Consider the following 23,786-nt stretch of genomic DNA (forward strand, 5'->3'; position numbering starts at 1 on the left):
AGGCCCTACAGTATGTGTGTGCTTGTGTGTGACTGGTCAGCTTTGTTCTGCATTTAATCGTATCAGAGACTGGTTCACACTCATCTCTCACCTGCTCATTGATGACCACTGCCTGCTCCTGGAGAAGAGCCACCAGCTTCTGGATCACCTCCTCTTTGTCTACAACAGGTGGTTGGTCATTTGTGGTCACATTATTGTTCTCTTTGAATGGTACTGTAGATGCACAAATGACAAAATAAATACTTATAGGAAAAGTATCATTAATGCAGTACAGTATGTGCTTCAGTACGCTAAGCAGGGAGAGGGATCTATGGATATATGCTCACACTGTAGATTACCGCATCCTAAACAGGACACTCCTCACCAGACTCAGTTAAGGGCAAGTGAAAACATTTTGGGAACCGATTCCAATGTAATTGCGCAGAAAAACAGGTGTTGCTCAAAGCAATTAAGTAAAGGCATATGGGCCTAATTCAAGGTTGATTGCAAGATAACATTTTCCTTTAATGGGCAAAACCATGTTGCACTGCAGGTAGAGCAGATATAACATGTGCAGAGAGAGTTAGATTTGGGTGGGTTATATTTTCTTCTGCGCAGGGTCAATACTAACTGCTTTATTTTTTTTTAATGCAATATTTTTATTGAAGAGAAGTTGAATAAGCTGATACAAATCAAACAGGAGATGATGACTCCAAATAAATTCAAAATAACATACATGATATCCAGTGGGATATGACAAAACATAACAAGAAAAGGGGAGAACATCAACAATACAAAATATATGTCGACAACAGTTTTTCTGTGTTTTAACGAAGGGTAAAAAGAGAGAAGGAAAGAGAAGAACAGAGATGAAGAGAGGAAGAAAGAGAGGAGAGGGGGGGGTGGGAGAGTGGGGGACCACTAAGGGAGCATTCAAGGTATAGTCGTGTCGTGGGGGGTAGCCCACACTATCTTCAAACCTAAATACAATGAAGAGTACACCATAACTTTTGCCTTTTGGGACCCGTTTGACACAGTATATCATACCCGGGCAGTAGAGGATATAGCATAAGTGAACCAAGGTTCCCAAGTCCTCATATATTTCTCTGACCTGTCATGTAAGGAAGCTGTGATTTTCTCCATCATGGAGATATGCCATATTTTAGACAGCAACATGCTCCTAGGGGGGATAGTGGTCTTTTTCCAACTTTTGGCTATCACACATCTGGCGGCATGGAGAATTTGGAGTACTAGATTACCCGCATGGCTGCTAATATTAGGCAAAGGTAGGCCCAGTAGAGCCGACCAGGGACCCAATGTTACCTGAGAACAGAAAATAGATCCAATAAGAGTTTCCACTTGGGCCCAGAACGGGCGGATTTTGGGACAGGACCACCAAATGCGTTTAAAATCTCCAATTTGACCACACTCACGCCAACACAATGGGGAGGACCCGGGGAAAATCCTATGCAGTGTCGCTGGGACCAGATACCATCTGGTATAGACTTTATATGAGTTTTCCTTCACTAGGGAGGAAATTGAGGACTGGGCTACATTTTGTCTAATGATCTCCCATGAATCTTCCTCAGGAGGAGGGCCCAGGTCCTGCTCCCATTTACTTTCATGGGGAAGTATGTCCGCTGCTTTCAGAGAGCGTAATAAACCATAAAGTATAGATATAATACCCTGTCGCATAGGGGAATAAATACAGAGACTTTCCAAAGGGGTGAGTTGACGAATAACCTTGGGTTTAGGAAGGGAACTTAAGAAGGAGCGGAGTTGTAGATACTCGTAAAGTACAGGTTGGGTAATGCCATATTTGTCACACAGGAAAGAGTTAACAAAACATCATCTGCAAATAATGACAGTTTAAACTCTTCGTCACCAGCTGATATACCCTTAATATCGGGGTTGGCCCTAACCATACACGCCAGAGGTTCGATAGTCATAGCAAAAATTAATGGTGACAGGGGACACCCCTGACGCGTACCGTTGTTGATTTGGAAAAGGCGAGAGTCCTTGCCATTAACCCGAACTCTAGCGGAGGGGTTGGAGTAGAGTGCTTGAATGCCCTGGAGTAGGTTTCCGCCCAGGCCGAACCTACGCAGGGTGGCGAACATGAAGGGCCACAGTATTTTATCAAAAGCCTTCTCTGCATCAAGCGAGAGAAGGATAGAGGGCAATCTAGCTTTGTTAATAAGATGGACTAAATTAATAGTTCTGCGGGTGTTGTCTCTAGCTTGTCGGCCTGGGATGAAGCCCACCTGGTCAGCATGTATCAAATGCGGGAGAACTGAGTTTAACCTCAAAACTAGGATTTTGGCAAAGAGTTTAATATCATTATTTAGTAAAGAGATGGGGCGATAACTAGAACATGAGTTGGGGTCTTTCCCGGGTTTATGAATTAAAACAATTCGTGCCTCCAGTGTACGGGGCGACAGAGGGTTACCTCTAAGGAATCCATTAAAGAGCCTACAGAGGTGGGGCAGGAGAATCCCCTTAAATTTCTTAAAATACATAATTGACATCCCATCAGGTCCAGGGGCCTTACCTGGCTTCTGAGTCTTAAGTGCATTATCTATTTCCTCAATAGTTATCTCTGAACCCAACTGAGACACCGTCGAACCACTCAATGATGGTAGATTGCATTTATCCAAAAGGGATTCAATCCCCTCGTCGAATCTCAGTGAGGATGAGGGAGCCGCTTCCGCATTATATAATGATTTATAAAATTCCTCAAATTCACAAAGAATGTGGTCAGGATCATGAGTCAGTCACCCTGTTTAGTACGAATAGATAAGATATTTTTGGAAGAAATTTGAGCCCTCAATTTCCTGGCAAGGAGTTTATCTGCCTTATCCCCTTTTTCATAATAAATCTGGTTAAGGCGTCTAAGGCATTGTTCTGTCTTATGAGATAACAGCATATTAAGTTCCCCCCTAACTTTAAGTAGCCGATCCAAGTCAACCGGGTTCAGAGAAGACCTATGAATTTCCTCCAGACGGTGGAGTTGGTCAGTTAACTCCAAGATCTTTTGGGAGCGCTGTTTAGTGAGCCTAGCCGCGATCTGCATGAAGTGGCCCAGAAGGACCGCTTTATGCGCCTCCCACAGGGTCATATCAGACATACCAGGCGTCTGATTCAAGCTAAAATAATCAGTTAGCACCTGAGTAATTTGCGGCAGAACATCAGAATGTTGGAGGAGGGCATCATTAAGGGACCAGGAGGGGGGGGGGGGGGGGGGGGAAGAGTGCGGGACAAACCAGAAAGAGTCAAAGATACCAGGGCATGGTCAGACCACGTAATTGGGTGAATACAACTTTTCTGGATCCTAGAGGTCAAATCTCTCCCAATCATAATCATATCAATTCTTGTATATAGATTGTGTACTGGGGAAAAAAACGTATAATCTTTAACTAAAGGGTCGAGAACCCTCCAGGAATCAAATAGTACGTGGTTTTTAAGTAGTGACAGCAAGGCTCTGGAATTGCGAGTACTTGTGTGGGACTGGGACAGTGGGAGGGAGTGGGAGCGGTCGAGACTGTGATGGAGTATAGTGTTGAAATCCCCTGCCATTAAGATATCGCCTTTCCTACATTGGGCAATTTTGGAATCTAAAGAGGCGAAGAACGAGGCCTGATTAACATTAGGGGCATAGACGTTGACCAGAGTGATGGGAACATTATTAAGCTTGCCCACTATGATAAGGAATCTACCCCTTTTGTCCCTAATGATTTTTTCTGGTTCCAAGTGTAAGTGGGCGGGAATCAATATGGCAACCCCTCGTTTCTTCTGGGCGTGATCACATGCATGTATGACGACTGGATGGCGTCTAGAACGTAATTCAGGATGGGAAGTATCTCTAAAATGCGTCTCCTGGAGGAATACCAGATCTCCCCCAACCTGTTTCAGAAAAAGAAATAATTTGGTCCTCTTTTGGGGCTATTGAGACCCTTCACATTGTAGGTTATTACGTTAACAGACATAGCAGTATAAATAAGAGCAGAGCAAGAACGTCCCTAAGGACCCATGGTTGGTCTCCCGGGAGAACGAAGGAAAGAGGAGGAACAGAAAGCAGGAAAAGAGGAAAGAGAGGAGAAAAGAAACATCGAGAACAATGCAAAGTAAACAAATATAATAAACCGAGCCAAAGACCCATTGTATGCATCGCACGGGTCCGCACGTTTGAGCACCCGTATGGGGTATTAAGGGAGAGAAGATCTCCCTTATGCTCAAAACCGACTATAATGGCTCGGTGGATGGCGCGGCGCCGAACACCAAGGAGCCCACTGGCGAACTAATAGGGCAACCATGGGGGTCGTAGCAACATATGACCGTAATGAACCACAACAGAATCAAGTGAACTGGAAAAACATATGCTCAGTTATATAAGCTCAGTGAAAAAAGAAACTTAAAACCTCTAAACTAGTAAGCACAACAGTATGAAATGACATGCAATAACCCATCAAGGCAGCTGTGAAGGAAAGTTCACGGAGGGTCACGTCTAGCAGAGGTTTTTGCCGGGACTGTCGACCAAAGGCGTCGAGGTGCTCGCTGTGGAAAAGGTGAGTTTGGGGTGCGTTGAAGACCCGGTGCAACCTGTGGGGTAGAAGGCTTGTCAGGTTCCGGAGGAGGCAGGTTAAGTTTCAAAAGAAGCCGATGGGCATCCTCCTTGGATCGTGCTAGTAGCCTCTTCCCATCAAGCTGCACAATCAAGGCGAAGGGATAACCCCATCTGTAGCGGATTTGATTCTCTCTGAGGATTTGGGTGTACTCTCTCAGATCGAAGCGCCTCTTAAGAGTAGTAGGGGATAAGTCCAGAAACACCAGCAGTCTATGCGTTTCAAACAGACACATGTCCTTGTTCCGAGCAGCAGTCAGTATTCTGTCCTTAGTTTTGAAGTAGTGACAGCGTAAGACCACGTCTCTCGGAGGGGACGATGATGATGGCTTTTAGCGCAGGGAGCGATGAGCTCTATCTAGGAGGAAATGCTCAGGCGGTGTGTCCGGCAGGAGATGTTGAAAAAAGCGGAGGAGGAAATCTTCCAGTTGTGCTGGTTCCACCGACTCCAGGATGTATTTAATACGTAGATTATTACGTTGTGCACGATTATCTGCATCCTCCTGTTGGTCTTGGAGGAGGTAGATGTCTTCCTGCATAACGTGGACCGAATGTTCCATCTCCTGCTGGAAATTAATGACTTCATCAATTTTCTGTTCGACATCATTAGTGCGAGCCCCAAGATCAGATATCTCATCCTTAAGCCCAGAGATGGCTTTGTGGATCTCCGAGTGGAAAGCCTGTTTCAACGACTTCATCTCAGTAAGGATAGAGGAAATGCAATCTTTCATGGAAGGTTCTAGAACAGGCGAGTCTTCCTCAGATTCCGAAACAGGGGCAGGAGGGGGGGCGGCTGGTGATTTAGATGCACTAGGCTTCATCTTAGAAATAAAGGAAGACAGCTCCGCAGAAAGTGTAGATTTCTTGGACCTAGGCATGGTGTGCGACAGTCCCAGAAATAGAAAAGGTCAAAGGTCAAAACTGAGCAATAGCGTAAAAAGTCAGTGATCCATCATATTACGTGTAATGAAAATAAGCACGAGGCCCCCAGGGCTGTGCCCGTAGGTATTTAGCAGCGCATTCCCCTGCTCAGAAGTATCATAGAAGACTGGAGCATAATGCAGGTGTAGTCGTAGGTAATGGCCAGGAGATGGCGCCCCAGGATTGTAGATTGTAATACAGGAAAGCCCAGAGCAGTAATAAAATATCAGGGAGCCCCAGCAACCTATATCATGACCCAATACTGAAAAGAGGGGGGTCAGAGCAGCTAGAGCTCCTGCAGGGAGAGATGGAGGAACACTGGCAGGCACAGCTTGCCGAAGCAGTCACAGAGGAAGGGGGGAGAGAAGCAGCCAGCACTTGGGAGAGGAAAGATGGCCGCCGCCAGGGCTTGCAGAGAGTACCTGATCTTCCAGGAGCCATGGAAGGAGATCCCAGCCGTCTAGAGGGGACCCGAGAGCCAGGAGCCACCCAGCAGGGCACAGTAGAGGAGGGCTGAGGGCCGCGGAGTGTTCCGAGAGGTCTTGTCGTGGCCGCGCCGGGCACGGAGCTCACGGCCGGGCCGCCGCCAAACTCCAGCTCCCGGCGTTGGACCGGGGAGAAGGCCGCAGCGGTCAGAGGGTGCGGAGAGCCGCCCGGCCGCGCCGGATCGTCTTGTGGGGCTGACTCACAGTGTTGTAATGCTCCCGGGTGATGACAGGCGCCGGCTAAGCCGCGGGGAAACAGTTTGAAAGGTCCCCTGTGCGGGAGCTCCGGAGCCGCACGTCCACTCAGCTCAGCTTCCAGGCCACGCCCCCAACTGCTTTATTTTTACACTACAAATTAGATTTCACTTTGAACACACCCCACCCAAATCTCTCTCTGCACTTTTTACATCTGCCCCCCCTGCACTGCACATGGTTTTGCCCATTAGAGGAAAAATATGATTTTAATTACCTACCGGTAAACCCTTTTCTCGTAGTCCATAAGGGATATTGGGGAGACTTAGTACGATGGGGTATGGATGGGGTCCAAAGGAACTTGTGCACTTTAAATTTCTTCACTGGATGTGCTGGCTCCTCCCCTCTATGCCCCCCTCCCACAGGTAGTTATAGGTAATACAGTGCCCGAAGGAGAAAGGACATATATGAGAGAAGGAACATAATAACAAGAAGTGGTGAGATTTATACACCAGCACACCACTAACATACAACAACCAGCAATGGCTGGTAACAACAACAGCAACAGCTAAACAGGTAACCACATAAAAGAGAACCTGCAGAAAAGTCACCGCACTGAGGCGGGCGCCCAATATCCTTTATGGACTACGAGAAAAGGATTTACCGGTAGGTAATTAAAATCCTATTTTCTCTAGCATCCATAAGGGATATTGGGGAGACTTAGGAGGTCATTCCGACCCGATCGCTCGCTGCAGTTTGTCGCAGCGCAGCGATCGGGTCGGAACTGCGCCGGCGCATGGCAGCCGTCGTTACCTAGAGATCGACTCTGAGACAGAGACGGTCGCTATGCGGGAGAATTCTGAACGGTGGCGTTAAGCCGCCGTTTAGGGGGAGCGGTCCGACCAACGCAGGTGTGGCCAGACCATTCGGGGGGGGGGGGGGGCGCGGCGGCTGCGAGACGTCTCACGCAGCCGATACGGCCAGCGGGAGCGACGAGTAACTCCCGGCCAGCCGCAGGAGCTGCGCTGGCCGGGAGTTACTCCTCAAATACAAAGGACTGACATGCGGGGCGGACTAGCCCTGTGCTGGGCGTCCCCCCGCATGTCTAAGTTTATGATCGTAGCTGTGCTAAATTTAGCACAGCTATGATCAACTCGGAATGACCCCCTCAGTATGATGGGGACGTCCCAAAGCTTCCAGAACGGGCGGGAAGGTGCAGAGACTTCTGCAGCAACGCCTGCCCAAACTGGGTATTCTCTTTGGCCAGGGTATCAAACTGGTAGAACTTCACTAACGTGTTCTTCCCCGACCAGGTAGCAGCTCGGCATAGTTGCAAGGCCGAGACTCCAAGGGCAGCCGCCCAGGGAGAGCCCACCGATCTTGTAGAGTTGGCCTTTAGAGACTTAGGAACAGGTAAGGCTGCCGACACATAGGCTTTTTGGATAGCAAGCCTAAGCCAACGAGCAATGGACCGCTTTGAAGCAGGACAACCCTTTTTCTGTGCATCAGGGAGCACGAATAAGGAATCCGTCTTTCTGATCATATAAGCGTATTTTGGGGCATTTAGGACACCGTACATGTTCTTGATAGTGATAGTGGATAAATGCAAGGCCTCAACAAATGAAGATGAACAAATTCCACATCAACATTGTTACCATACAATCTCTGATCTCTGTTCCAGACTTAGAAGCTTATTATTATTATTATTATTATTATTATATATGTACTAAGCTTTCGAGAATGATAAAGTGGACAGAGATAAAGTACCAGCCAATCAGCTCCTAACTGCCATGTTACAGGCTGTGTTTGAAAAACGACAGTTAGGAGCTGACTGGTTGGATGTTTCTCTCTCTCTACTTTATCTCTCTCCACTGCTGAGTACACATGGGAAAATCTCAGTATTAAAAATCCATTTAAGTGAAAATATTTTGCTCTGAACTGTGCACTCTCACAACTCATGGACAGGAGGGATTCTTAGTGAATGGGAATTCTGTTGTAGTCATTTGGTGTCAAAACCCTGCTGTTTTCTTGCTGCACTGGTACTTTGTATGCAGACGGATAATAATCAATTTGTTCATAGAGATTTCAAGCCTCCTAAAAAGAAATAAAAACCACCTACCCTAAAGTAATGTATATGAATTGTAAGTAAATGTTTTTCTTTTTTATACCACTGCATACTGTATTCTCGTCTGTGGGATCGTGTTGGGTATACGCTATAAGCATAGGCGTTTGTATACTGGATACAAGGTGGGAGATTCAAATGTTTGAAAAGTCAGTTGGGAGTCTGTTTTTTCCTATCTAATAGACATGAAAAAACAGACACCCAACCGACTTTTCAAACATTTGAATCTCCCCCAAGGTGTGCGGTGCACACAAGCCCCTGAGTTCAGAGGGGCCCACACCGCACACCCAGCACCCATATATTATACTTACCCCTCCAGAGTCCCGCGGCATAGGCCCTGCACTGCAGACACAAATCACTTGGAAAATAGCAGCTGCAGCAATAAGGCACAGGTACCATGTTCCCAGAAAATAGCAGCTGCAGCAATAAGGCACAGGTACCATGTTTCTGGGAACATGGTACCTGTGCCTTATTGCTGCAGCTGTGCCTTATTGCTCCTCTCTGGCAGCCAGAGTCTACTTGCTGCCAGAGAGGAGGGGGCTGCACGCGGGCCCTCTCTCTTAAAACGCCCCTGGCTATGAGACATTGCAAGAATTAGTGTATTGTAGATATAACTGGTTCCCATGACACAAATGCTGCCCGAACTTCTTCCCTACTGAAGAATAGACACCGCCCTTGCAGGAGGTAAATGTATGTGGTACAGTGCAGGGAGTGAGCGTATCTGCAGACTTTAGTTCTCAGACCAGTCACGTCTTTAGGGTCACCAAGGACCTCTCATCATTGCCAGCAGGCTATACGTAAACAGTTTACTGCAAATATAGGACAAAACAGACAACATTTGCAAGCACTAAAGGCGGGATGTAACAAAGGGCGGGATGTAATAAAAGCAAAACGAGGCCAAAACTCAGAAAACTGGAGTTTTCAAAGTTCTGTCCTCCTTTGCCATATGTATCAAGCTCGGGAATGCAATACTTTTCGTAGCGTGGACCCATTAGGCAGCGCCACCTAATAGAAGCCTATGTGCTACTTTCTACATTGTACACCGAGAGGGATCACATAGGATCCCTCCCAGTGGCTCACGTGTCATTCGGCGCATTATAATCATAATTCTACATACGTATCTATGCCATAAATGGTGGAATGTATCGCATCCAAACTGCAATGCTAGATACATCCCACCCGTAGACAGATTGAGGTTAGTGTCCCTTTCACTATGCGGCTAACACAGGGGTGCACCATTATGAAGTTACTGAAGTATACCCCTTTCAGATCTCCAATGCCGGATCCCACTCGGGAATTGGAAACGGGTCCTTCCCGGGTGGGATCCGGCATTGGAGCCTCTGCGCTGGCTTCCTGACCCGGCAATATGCCGGGTTGTTTGCCATGGTGGCGGGGAGCGGAGCCGGCGCTGGGAGATGAGCTCATCTCTGCGCTGCCTCTCCCTATGTAGTAAACGGGTCCCGGGTCGCATTAACCCGGGAATCCGTTTACGCTGCCACTGACTCGGTATTCTACCCGGGAATAACCCTTCTTTTTACCCGGGTTGAATTACCGGGTCAGGCGTCTCGGGAATTCTCCAAGGCCCCTTTCATATCGCACACTGACCCGTGTCAACCCGGCAACCGGGTATCATTAAAACAAAAGAATAAAATGCCCATGGACAGTGGAAGAATCCTTGCAGCTTTGCAATAAAATAAAACAAAAAAACAAACAAAATAAACTACGGTCTTACCAGGCGCCAAGCGCACTGCAGTCTTTGGGCTTGGCTTAGTCTCAGGAAATTTCTCAGGAACCGAGGGGCTCTTAACTTTTTTGTGTTTGATCAACGTCTCCAACTGCTTTGCAGCTAAGTTGTAGATCTCAGAGTCCTCGATCTTCCCTACTAAGAAACATAATAGGTAATATATTAATAATTCAATAATTTTTAGTTCTCGTAAACGTTTTATTTAAAATCAAACCTAGAACAATGCACAATGCCATATTTTAAAATCAACAAAATGCGGATTTAAAATACTAAATTGATCTGAGTAAAAGCTGTAGTAGTGTTCCCAACTTTCAGAGGCAAGACTATTTCAGATACATGGGGAAAACAAATTCTCAGGTATCATTTGTTTGTACATCTAATAAATATTCTACAAAGCCATGGATGACTGACAGTATACTTACTCCGCTATATAACAGTAATAATAATAGCAGTACGGATGGAGTAATGGTTAGCATTACTGCTTCGCAGCACTGAGGTCATGGGTTTGATACCCACCATGGCCCTAACTGTGCAGAGTTTGTATATTCTCCCCGTACTTGCGTGGGTTTCCTCTGGGTGTTCCGATTTCCACCCACAATCCAAAATATAAGATTTTAAACCTACCGGTAAATCTTTTTCTCGTAGTCCGTAGAGGATGCTGGGGACTCCGTAAGGACCATGGGGGATAGACGGGCTCCGCAGGAGACATGGGCACTTTAAGAAAGACTTTAGGCTCTGGGTGTGCACTGGCTCCTCCCTCTATGCCCCTCCTCCAGACCTCAGAGAAACTGTGCCCAGAGGAGATGGACAGTACGAGGAAAGGATTTTAGGTAATCCAAGGGCAAGATTCATACCAGCCACACCAATCACACCGTATAACTTGTGATATACTATCTAGTTAACAGTATGAAAAACCAACATAGCCTCGGTCCACCACCGATGAAACTATAACATAACCCTTATGTGCGCAATAACTATATACAAGCCTTGCAGAAGTAGTCCGCACTTGGGACGGGCGCCCAGCATCCTCTACGGACTACGAGAAAAAGATTTACCGGTAGGTTTAAAATCTTATTTTCTCTAACGTCCTAGAGGATGCTGGGGACTCCGTAAGGACCATGGGGATTATACCAAAGCTTCCAAACGGGCAGGAGAGTGCGGATGATTCTGCAGCACAGATTGAGCAAACAAGAGGTCCTCCTCAGCCAGGGTATCAAACTTGTAGAATTTTGCAAAGGTGTTTGACCCCGACCAAGTAGCAGCTCGGCACAGCTGTAGTGCTGAGACCCCTCGGGCAGCCGCCCAAGAAGAGCCCACCTTCCTAGTGGAATGGGCCTTAACCGATTTTGGTAACGGCAATCCTGCCGTAGAATGCGCCTGCTGAATCGTGTTACAGATCCAGCGAGCAATAGTCTGCTTTGAAGCAGGGGCGCCAACCTTGTTGGCTGCATACAGGACAAACAGTGCCTCTGTTTTTCTGATCCTAGCCGCTCTGGCAACGTAAATCTTCAAAGCCCTGACCACATCAAGGGACTCGGAATCCTCCAAGTCACGTGTAGCCACAGGCACGACAATAGGCTGGTTCATATGTAAGGATGAGACCACTTTAGGTAGGAATTGAGGACGAGTCCGCAATTCCGCCCTATCCATATGAAAAACCAGATAGGGGCTTTTATGTGATAAAGCCGCTAATTCCGAAACTCGCCTAGCCGAAGAAAAGGCTAACAACATGACCACCTTCCAAGTGAGATATTTTAACTCCACCGTTTTGAGTGGTTCAAACCAATGCGACTTAAGGAAACCTAACACCACGTTAAGATCCCAAGGCTCCACCGGAGGTACAAAAGGAGGCTGAATATGCAGTACTCCCTTCACAAACGTCTGTACTTCAGGAAGAGAGGCCAATTTCTTCTGAAAGAAAATGGATAGGGACGAAATCTGAACCTTAATGGAGCCTAATTTTAGGCCCAAATTCACTCCAGTTTGTAGGAAGTGAAGGAGACGGCCCAGCTGGAATTCTTCCGTAGGAGCATTCCTGGCCTCACACCAAGAAACATATTTTCGCCATATTCGGTGATAATGTTTTGATGTCACGTCCTTCCTAGCCTTTATTAGTGTAGGAATGACCTCATCCGGAATACCTTTTTTCGCTAGGATCCGGCATTCAATCGCCATGCCGTCAAACGCAGCCGCGGTAAGTCCTGGAACAGACAGGGCCCCTGTTGCAGCAGGTCCTGTCTTAGAGTAAGAGGCCACGGATCTTCTGTGAGCAACTCCTGCAGCTCCGGATACCAGGTCCTTCGTGGCCAATCTGGAACAATGAGGATTGTTCTCACTCCTCTTTGTCTTATTATTCTTAACACCTTGGGTATGAGAGGAAGAGGAGGAAATACATAGACCGACCGGTACACCCACGGTGTCACCAGGGCGTCCACAGCTACCGCCTGAGGATCTCTTGACCTGGCGCAATACCTTTTTAGCTTTTTGTTGAGACGGGACGCCATCATGTCTATTTGGGGCAGTCCCCACCGACTTGCGATCTGCTCGAAGACTTCCTGATGAAGCCCCCACTCTCCCGGATGCAGATCGTGTCTGCTGAGGAAATCTGCTTCCCAATTGTCCACTCCCGGAATGAACACTGCTGACAGTGCGCTGACATGATTCTCCGCCCAGCGAAGAATCCTGGTGGCTTCCGCCATTGCCACCCTGCTCCTTGTGCCGCCATGGCGGTTTACATGAGCCACTGCGGTGACATTGTCTGACTGAATCAGAACTGGTTTGTCGCGAAGTAATGCCTCCGCTTGACGTAGGGCGTTGTATATGGCCCTCAACTCCAGGACGTTGATGTGGAGACAAGTCTCTAGACTTGACAAAGACCTTGAAAATTTCTTCCCTGTGTGACTGCTCCCCAACCTCGGAGGCTTGCGTCCGTGGTCACCAGGATCCAGTCCTGAATGCCGAACCTGCGGCCCTCTAGGAGGTGAGCACTCTGCAGCCACCACAGGAGAGATACCCTGGCTCTGGGGGACAGGGTGATCCGCCGATGCATATGTAGATGTGACCCGGACCACTTGTCCAGCAGGTCCCATTGGAAGGTTCTCGCATGGAACCTGCCGAAGGGAATGGCTTCGTATGATGCCACCATTTTCCCCAGGACTCGAGTGCAGTGATGCACTGACACCTGTTTTGGCTTCAATAGGTTCCTGACCAGAGTCATGAGTTCCTGAGCTTTTTCCGTCGGAAGAAAAACCCTTTTCTGGTCTGTGTCCAGAATCAAGCCCAAGAAGGTCAGACGCGTCGTAGGAACCAGCTGCGACTTCGGGATATTGAGAATCCAGCCGTGTTGCTGTAACACCTTCAATGAAAGTGACACGCTGTCCAGTAACTTCTCCCGAGATCTCGCTTTTATGAGGAGATCGTCCAAGTATGGGATAATTGTGACACCTCGCTTGCGCAGGAGCACCATAATTTCCGCCAGTACCTTGGTGAAAATCCTCGGGGCCGTGGAAAGCCCAAACGGCAACATCTGAAATTGGTAATGACAATCCTGTACAGCAAATCTCAGGAACGCCTGATGAGGTGGAAATATTGGAACATGAAGGTACGCATCCTTTATGTCTAGGGAAACCATAAAATCCCCCCCTTCCAGGCTGGCGATGACCGCTCTGAGCAACTCCATCTTGAACTTTTTCAAGTATAGGTTCAGGGATTTTAAATTCAAAATGGGTCTGACCGAACCGTCCGGTTTCGGGACCACAAACAGGGTTGAGTAATATCCCCTCCCCTGTTGCAGTAGGGGAACCTTGACCACCACCTGTTGAAGATACAATTTTTGAATTGCATTTAACACTAACTCCCTCTCTGAGGGAGAAGCTGGCAGAGCCGATTTGAAAAACCGGCGAGGGGGGACCTCTTCGAATTCCAGCTTGTATCCCTGAGAAACAATTTCTATTGCCCAGGGATCCACCTGTGAGAGAACCCAGATGTGTCTGAAAAGTCGAAGACGTGCCCCCACTCCAGCGTCATGCGGTGGATTTTGAAGAGGCCTGGGAGGACTTCTGTTCCTGGGAACTAGCTGTGTGCAGCTTTTTTCCTCTGCCCTTACCTCTGGCAAGAAAGGACGATCCACGTACTTTTTTGCTTTTATTCGAACGAAAGGACTGCATTTGATGCAATGAGGCACTTTCTTAGGCTGTGAGGGAACATAAGGCAAGAAATTCGATTTACCTGCCGTAGCTGTGGAGACTAGGTCCGAGAGGCCTTCTCCAAATAACTCCTCACCTTTGTAAGGCAAAAACTCCATATGCCTCTTCGAGTCGGCATCCCCCGTCCACTGTCGGGTCCATAAGACTCGCCTAGCGGAAACAGACATAGCGTTTATTCTGGAACTTAGTAAACAAACATCTCTTTGAGCATCCCACATATATAATACAGCATCTTTTATATGCCCTAGGGTCATTAAAATGGTATCCTTATCTAGGGTCTCAATCTCCGCTGATAAGGAATCAGTCCATGCAGCCACAGCACTACAAACCCAGGCCGACGCCATTGCCGGTCTAAGTATTGTACCAGAATGTGTGTAAATGGACTTCATAGTAACCTCCTGCTTGCGATCAGCAGCATCATTGAGGGTAGCCGTATCTTGGGATGGCAGCGCTATCTTTTTTGATAAGCGTGTCAATGCCTTGTCCACCTTAGGAGAGGATTCCCATCGTATCCTGTCCTTTTGCGGGAAAGGATACGCCATAAGAATCCTTTTGGGAACCTGCAGTCTCTTGTCTGGGGTTTCCCAAGCCTTTTCGCATAATTCGTTCAGCTCATACTAGGATGGAAAGGTGACCTCAGGCTTTTTCTCTTTATACATGTGTACCCTCGTGTCAGGGACAGGGGGTTCCTCTGTGATATGCAAAACCTCTTTTATTGCAATAATCATATATCGAATACACTTAGCCACTTTTGGCTGTAATTTTACATCATCGTAGTCGACACTGGAGTCTGAATCCGTGTCGGTATCTGTGTCAACTATTTGGGATAGTGTGCGCTTCTGAGACCCCGAAGGACTCGGCGACATTGGGACAGTCATGGTTTGACTTCCTGACTGTTCCCTAGCCTCAGCTTTGTCTAATCTTTTGTGCAATAAATTCACATTAGCACTTAAGACATTCCACATATCCATCCAGTCAGGTGTCGGCGCTGCCGACGGAGACCTTGCATTCATACACTCCCCCTCCTCCTTAGGCGAGCCTTCAACCTCATACATGTCGACACACACGCACCGACACACCCCACACACACAGGGAAGCTCTTTTCTGAAGACAGGTTCCCCACCAGGCCCTTTGGAGAGACAGAGAGAGAGTATGCCAGCACACACCCCAGCGCTATATGACCCAGGAAAAAACACAGAATGTTTTATCCAGTAGCGCTGTTATAACTTTATACACGCCAATTATGTGCCCCCCCCCTCTTGAAAAACCCACTGTCACCGTCAGTAAGCAGGGGAGAGTCCGGGGAGCTTCCCCTCAGCGCTGTGCTGTGGAGAAAATGGCGCTGGTGAGTGCTGAGGAAGAAGCCCCGCCCCCTCGGTGGCGGGCTTCTGTCCCGCTCAAAATCTATCAAAACATGGTGGGGGCTCTTTATATACATGTACAGTGCCCAGCTGTACATGTATATATATGCTTTTGCCATAGGAGAGGTTTATACTGCTGCCCAGGGCGCCCCCCCTGCGCCCTGCACCCTTACAGTGACCGGAGTGTGTGAGGTGAACGGGAGCAATGGCGCACAGCTTCACCTCTGTGCGTTACCTCTATGAAGATCAGACGTCTTCTGCCGCCTCTGAAGTCTTCTTTCTTCTCATACTCACCCGGCTTCTATCTTCTGGCTCTGCGAGGAGGACGGCGGCGCGGCTCTGGGACGGACGGCGAGGATGAAACCTGCGTACCAATCCCTCTGGAGCTAATGGTGTCCAGTAGCCTAAGAAAGAGGACCTTGAAACTCAGAGAAGTAGGGCTGTTTCTCTCTCCTCAGTCCCTCGATGCAGGGAGTCTGATGCCAGCAGGCTCCCTGAAAATAAAAAACCTAACCAAAATACTTTCTTACAGGAAACTCAGGAGAGCTCCCTGCAGTGCACCCATCTCCTCTGGGCACAGTATCAAACTGAGGTCTGGAGGAGGGGCATAGAGGGAGGAGCCAGTGCACACCCGAAGCCTAAAGTCTTTCTTTCTAGACTCAGATGTTATGATGACAGAGCAAGTGATGCAGATTTTAAAAAGGCCCTGTCAATACAATTTTAAAGCAAATCCTGATGGTTTATGTACATCTCTGATGGTGTGAGATCTGTGCGCGAGCAGATCTTGTTCTGCGTAGTCGCTCGCATTGCCCTGGACACCACAGCCTGACTGACAGAAGCGGCCGTTAGGAGGTGGCCACAGGCAGCGTTCTAGTAAACAAGGGCTTTTGTGCATCCTGTTTCTGGGTGTGCTGAAGCCAGTGGCGGCGTGAAGCCAGCAGGAGGCATCTATTTATACAAGATGCCTCCTGCAACACTGACATATTACCGGACAGCCGCTACGTACAAAGACACAGTGGCTGCTCTCTGGGAGATCTCCTCCAGGCTTAATGGAAATGCAAACAGTGCACAAGTGTGATGCTTGTTCTACAGCATGCAAGATCTCAGAACAGACCAGAAGAGAGGGGAAATGCTGACAGGAACAAAGGATTGTCCCAGTTGTTTATTCTCCTCGGGGAATATGCATTAGGAAGTAAAATGTAGACGATACAGAAGAAACATAATACTCATACCAGCTCTTTTCGGATGAGGAGAATGCTCATCCTCATAACAAGGCGTCACCGGTAGGTAGTCAGGCCGGGAAGGTGTGTGGTCCGTGCCCGAAATTTCTTTCTGCGTTTTTTTCTTTAGCAATTTTTTGAAGGAGAATGGTTTACTAGGCTTCTTCTGAGATCCATGAGATACGTGCTTCTCATGAGGGCCAACTTCATACTGTTTCTGCTCCTCCTCTATAGAAACGGTGGAAGTCCCCACAGTGCAGGCAAGTAAGGGGTTGGGGGACTTGGGCCGTTTCATAGAGTCCCTCTTGGCCACCCCTTTGCCATGGTCATCTAGTATAGCTTCAATAGAGTCCCTGGATTTACTGTGTGTGCTCCCATTCTTCTCAATAGCCTTGTCCTTGGGATGGGTCTCTCTTCTCAACAGCTTCTTAATGTTTATTCTAAAGTCATGTTTTGAATCTTCCAACTTCCGGATGTCCTCATGAATGGCATTCCATTTACCGTTGCTCTCCTGAGTTGGCTCATCACTAAGAATTTCCTCTTGATCTTTTACAGACTCTTTATTTTTTTTTCTCTCCGACTTTTTACCTTTCCTTACAGTTCCGTCCTTGCTTTCCTCATTACTATTCCTGATGAAAAAAACCAAAACAAAAACATTTTGTTTTATATTCATCCAAAATTAGGGGGTGTGAGCACCAACAACCAACAGTTAAAGCACCATCAGTACAGATTTAAACGTACACAAGGCCCCTACGGTGTCGGTTGGTAAAACATATCACACCCCTTCTAAGGCCTTTCCCCCTAGCACTGCAAGTTTGTGGTCTCTGCATTTCAAGCAAAATCAAATATACAATGCTATGAATGTAGGCCAGGTTTGCAAGATTACCCACTCACCCCAAGAGCTTACAGGTATTGAATCATTAACTTCAAGAATATGCAGAAGTCTCTAGGCTCATGATAAATCAATAAAAAAGAATAAAACTCATATGGCAGGAAATTTCTGAGGAAGGATCGGTTGAAGAGTTACCTGCGACTGTACTTCTTTGGGTCGTGGTATGCCCGCCCCACATGGCCTATTCGCTTTCCCTCATCTAGACTCAAGGATCGTGTTAAAAAGGCTTCCAGGACACGCTTTGTTTCTTGTTTCACCTTTACCAAGCTGAGGTCGCCAGCTGCGGGGTTAGTGACTGTGTCCATTCCACATGCCTGAAATAGAGGAACACATTAGGATCATAAATGTACTAGTCTCAAACCTGCTCACCTATGAAATTATAGTCAAAGGAAAAAAAAAAAGTTTCTTTATATATATCTAAATTCCTCCCCAATTAAACAAAATAAATTCAAACAAGCATGAAAATAAAACCGCATAAAACAGAGTGATACAAACCAAAATACATGGATAAGAGGCTCCTGCTCAGACATATAGTATACTTATACTGTACATTTACTAATAATATGTTGTGGCTGTAGAACGTATTCACCCCTTTAGCATATTTCAAATTCTTCACAGAACAAAGTTTAATTTATTTTGGAATTGTATTGACCATAATCAGTGTGTGATGTGAAATATAATAAGCCAATTACAGATAAAACCATTCACTACAAGTATTCACCCCTGGAGCAGGAAGCTGGCAGAGGAATTATTCCCCTACTGATGCTCAGATTGTTCTAAATAAATTCCCAGTTCTGCCATATTCTCTATAATGGCCTTGACAGTGCCCTAGAAAATATTAGAAATAGAATTTGTTTCTTATATTTTTTAATTGATAGGTTATTTTAAAGAACGGTTTCTTGGTTCTACTTTGAATGTTCTTTGAGATTCATGATGAAGCCCATTAGAAATACACTAATCAATGTTTTGACTTCTCAGACAGTTGGATTTATTTTGAAATTAATTGAAACATATTACTTGTACACAGATTAAATGCAAACAATCAATTACCTGACCTCTGAAGACAGCCGACTGCTCCAGGGTTGACTTACGTGGAAAAATACATATGCAAACTAATATGGTTTTTGCTGCTGTTTTTATTGTTCATTACGGAAAAACTTCACAGCTGTTTTATTTCACGTTACAGTATTCTGTGTTGATCATTGATAAGAATTCCTGAACAAATACCTTATGCTTGCTTGATTTAATAAAATGTGAAAAATGCCAAAGAGTGGGGACACTTTATAAACACTCTAGGATATTAACAAAGGGCAAAATGGCTGCTCCGCCGAGCAGATACAGCTTTGAACTTGGGTGGTCATTCCGAGTTGATCGCAGCTAGTAACTTTTAGCTGCTGCTGCGATCAATAGTACATGCCTATGGGGGAGTGTATTTTAGCTTAGCAGGGCTGCGATCGCTTGTGCAGCCCTGCTAAGCTAAAAAAAAAATTCCAGCAGAAGAAGAGTAGCCCTGGACATTCTTACCCTGTGCGATGGATCCAGCGATGATGGGCCCAGCTTTGACGTCACACCTCCGCCCTCCGTTGTCCTGGACACGCCTGCGTTATACTCACCACTCCCCGAAAACGTCTGGATCCGCCCCTCCACGCCTCCTTGCTGTCAATCTTCTTAGCGGTCGCTGCTGCTGCGACCGCTCCCACTGGAAGCCGCGGTGTAACCATGCGCATTCTGCACCCGTTCGCACAGCAGCGAAAAAACGCTGCGAGCGAACGGGTCAGAATGACCCCCTTGGTGCCGCAATTTGCAAAATTGCACCTCTATTCCCTATGAGGGTGTTTGGGCTAGCAGGGAATGGAGACACCTGCGGGGGAGCAGAAGTCTGCACAGGCGTAGAGGGAGGAGTTAGGAGGGAAGGCACTGTAGCACGGAAGTTATGCACCTTGTTCCCCACAGCAGTGCAGCGACAGGCTGGCATGGGCCTGATACACACAAGTTGTACACTGTAGAGTGATTTTTTTTTTTGTCAATGTGCATGTGCATAAGTCGCACTGCGCAGGTGTCACAATGGTCTTGTGCCAGTCGCCGTGAGAATTTATTCACAAAGTGATTGACAGGAAGGGAGGGAGCATTTATGGGAGGTTACGGGGAGTGGCGACCAGTGACGGCTCCAGGAGAGGGGCTGCAGGTCAGTTCAAATTTCAAACAGGGGAACCAACTGTCACCAACTGTCATTTCAAACTGACTTGCTGGTAGTTGGTGTGGTTCCCCTATTTGAACTGAGCTGCAGCCCCACCTCTGGAGCCGCCCATGGTGGCAATTCAAGGGCAGGTGCATCACACTTCGAGGATGTGTCGCAGCTTGTGACGGAGATCCCATATGCAGTTACGACAACTCCGGTGTCTTACTTCCTGCGGCCATGTTGCGTTACTCAGATGACCGATTATAGACCAACGTGCGTCCGATGTCTGCATCTTTGTACACAAACTGCGAAGTGACTGGGCGCTATAACGGCACTAGTGAACATCTCAAAGTCAGGCTTTTTGTGTAATGTAATATACAAATATGACGGCACATATCAGGGAGGCAAAGCATGCTGCCCTCGGCCACTGCCCCTGAACATAAGCGCTACGAAGAAACTGATAAATCAGACACTATGAAGTGCTGGTAATACAAGTGTATAATTTACATACATATGGCCTGATGCAGGTGGAAGTAAAGCGGGCTTATGTTGCACGCATACTCGCTGGTGCACGTTTTATGGATCTTGTGGTGAACATGCTACTTATCATCATCATTCATGCAACTTGCACCTAACCTGTACTAGATGTAGAAGATACGGCTCCGAACAGGCACTTTTACATCCATAGTTGCTATTTCTAAAAAAAAAAAAAATTTAATCAAAATTACCCCCAAATGTCCTTTCTACTTATTTTTGCATTTTTTGTTAAATTCCTTGGTAATTAAACAAAATTTATAAGCATTTCACATTATTTTTAGTTTTTTGAAAAATTCACAAATTAGCCATTCGACATCTTTTAATAGATACTGTACTTTCCTTATGCCACTAACAGCCTTCTATATGATTCTGCTACCGAAGTGGTCCCTTTTTTTGGGTCTAGGAAGGTCTTCCCACTTTTTCATTCCCAATTTGTTTTTTTGACAAAATTTGCAAGAGTATGAAAGGGAAGCGTGCGAGTTTAACGCCTTTTAAAAACTTACACCTAATTCCCCCTTAATACTGTATAATATATCCTATAATCTCTATTGTTTCCTGAATGGATCCCATCCCAGGTGTAGTCTGCAGACGCAGAAATAGAATACCCTAGCAATGTCAGTAATACCCCTTTTACACTCGCAGAAAAATCCCGGGATATTGCACGTGAACGCGCATCATCCCGGGATTCTTCTCAGTGTAAATGGGTACAGGGACAATTTCCCGGGACGAGCATCCCGGGATTTCATCCCAGGTCAAAAGCAGGGTTGAACCCGGGACCGTCCCGGGAAGCTGGGTAGTGTGAAAGGGCCCGTCCCGGGATTCACTACCCGGGACTGTTAAAAGGCCTCCGATTGGAGCTTTCATGGGCTCAGAAAAGATGATGTCATCATTCAGAGCCCTGGGGAGCGTCCTTGATGCGTGTGAGGAAGGCAGCATGGCGACCTGGACAGACCAGGAGGTGAGAGAGTTGCTGAGCATTAGGGGAGAGGAGGAAATTATGAGGCAGATCACAGGCACAGTCAAAGATGCAGTCATTTATAAAAACATCTCCAAGATGCTGCAAGCCAGGGGAATCATCCGCACACAGCAGCAAGTGTTAAACAAAATGAAAACTCTTAAAAAGCATTTCCTTAAGGTGCATGACAACAACAGGAAAAAGAGCGGTGTTGGCCGTATCGACTGGCAGTACTATGACATGTGCGCCAATATCTTTGGAAACACAGCTATATGCAGTCCGGTGAGTCTGTCTTCCAGTTCACAGTACACTGCTACAGAAGGCACTCCAGAAGAGACACAGACAAGCAGTGACGTCTGTCCATCATCACCGTTGTTAATTGACGACACACCTGAGGACAGCGACACATCATCCCAGCCGTCCATAAACACATCCAGAAACGACGACAGCATAACTGCAACCATTGAAGACGTCGTGGATGCTCAGACCAGTGACAGTGGGACTGTACAAAGTGCCGTCACCCCAACTTTACAGAAAAACAGTAAGTACATGTTTAGAAATTAACACTCATAGCACAAATCCACAATTGTTAATCATCCGGTTATGTGCGTAGTATGAGTGGCCAGTGTGGCGGCAGCGTGGCGAGCGCTAATGAGCCCCTTGCAGGATCACTGCGCTCAACACGCTGCTGGCACGGTGGCACACTTTGCATTTTCTGCCCCCACGCAGGGGGGCTTTGCATTTTTAAAAAAAGTTCAATGTTGCAGAGTAGCTAGTGTATAGGTGGATTAATGCCACAAACACATGTTTGCTAACGCTGCTATTTTTATATACGCTCATTTTGTATTTCTTCTCTTCACAGTTTACACCGTACCGCCTAGAAGGAAGAAATTGAACAGAGCGGAGCAAGTGGCTAAAGCCATGTCAAATGTCCTTGTCGACCAACTCCGAGAGATGGACGCTACAATGTCCGCACAGGAGGATGCAAGGCTCGACAGGTTTCTAGAGGCAGAACGCCAAATGCATGATGCATTCCTTTCCCAAGTCATGACAATGCAGGAACGCATGAGTAGAGAGCAGTATGACCGCCACAGGGAATTGCACCAAATGAACATGGCGTTCTATGAGCGTATGACCAATACCTCAAGAGCACCAAACCAACACCACAACTCACAATACCCCCCTGAGCAGGGTTTTTCATCATTTAATCCTGGTCCATACTATGCCCCAAATACTGCACCATCTAGTGCGCCAAGCCCAGAGTTTACTGTATTGCGCAATTTGCCGTGAAACACAGTGAATTGCTTTTTTTGGTTGTTATTTGTTGTTAAATAACCACAGTGTGGTCATTGTTTATGCACAACTGTTTGTGCCTTCCTTCATTTTTTTCTATGTTCTGTTTTGTATAGTGTCTACATTAAAGCACTTTTTATTTATTTTTTACACAGTGATAATATACTGCAGGGACACTGTGGTTTATGGTGTTGCATCTACAAACCTACCAGTGTTTTTTTTTTTTTTTATGCCAATAAAAACTTGTTTGCAAATCTAGGCATAACATTCCCATTTGTGCGTAAAGTAGACCATGTTTACAGTGTTTTCTACATTGTTTATGCATATATACACAGTTGCTGGCAATGTGTTTTTTTTGGAAAAACATAAATAATGAACCCAAAGATTAAAGGTGGAATACAAAATAAAAACATTTTCATTCACCAAACATGTTGTGCTGATTCTTAAACACTATTGTACCAGTGCTGCAAGGTTGGACGTAATAGTGTGGCGTATTTGTTCTGCAGCGGAGTTTGAGGCAGTCCCAAACAAAGCACCTTCCACATGTGGGTTTATAACCTCAGGGTCCTGCACAGTCCACTCAGGAAGGAATAGCTCATTTTGCAGTTCACAGATGTTGTGCAGTATACAGCACGCAGCTACTACATTAGGCATATTCATAAGGTCCACATCATTGCGCTTCATCAAACAACGCCATCTTCCTTTTAACCTGCCAAAGGCGTTCTCAACCACCATCCTTGCTGAACTCAGGGTGTGAGTATAGGTTTGTTGCTCTGGGGTTAACTGGACCTGTTGGGTGTAGCCTTTCATAATCCAGGGGCGTAAAGGGTATGCAGCATCCCCGATGATGTGGACAGGGATCTCCACCCCATTCACAATCTTTGCACACTCTTTGGGGTACAGCCAGCCTCCCTGCTTCTCCTCTACGATGTTGTACAGGTCAGAATTGGCAAGAACTCGGGAGTCATGAGATCGGCCTGGCCAGCCAATAAACACATCTAGGAAACTAAAGAACAGTAAAATTGAAAACAATTAGAATGTAAAACTCACACATGCAACTCATCCCACCACCCCAAAAAT

General features: G+C 46.7%; 1 protein-coding gene across 2 annotated transcripts in view; it reads right to left on the reverse strand.

Moving 5' to 3' along the window:
• Positions 1 to 23,786, reverse strand: part of BCL2L12 (BCL2 like 12) — a 67,520-nt gene that overhangs the window by 21,334 nt on the left and 22,400 nt on the right. Inside the window, exons 2-5 of one of the 2 annotated variants that reach the window (XM_063942558.1) lie at positions 17,878 to 18,056; positions 16,863 to 17,479; positions 10,053 to 10,199; positions 92 to 213 (exon numbers count right to left, since the gene is read on the reverse strand). In XM_063942558.1, the coding sequence (XP_063798628.1) occupies positions 92 to 213; positions 10,053 to 10,199; positions 16,863 to 17,479; positions 17,878 to 18,047 (1,056 nt within the window). In that variant the 5' untranslated portion in view covers positions 18,048 to 18,056. Of the gene's footprint in view, positions 1 to 91; positions 214 to 10,052; positions 10,203 to 16,862; positions 17,480 to 17,877; positions 18,057 to 23,786 lie in introns of both variants that reach the window. The other variant, XM_063942557.1, reaches the window with a different exon arrangement.

The sequence above is a fragment of the Pseudophryne corroboree genome, chromosome 10 (genome assembly GCF_028390025.1).
Source record: "Pseudophryne corroboree isolate aPseCor3 chromosome 10, aPseCor3.hap2, whole genome shotgun sequence".
NCBI classification, from domain to species: domain Eukaryota; kingdom Metazoa; phylum Chordata; class Amphibia; order Anura; family Myobatrachidae; genus Pseudophryne; species Pseudophryne corroboree.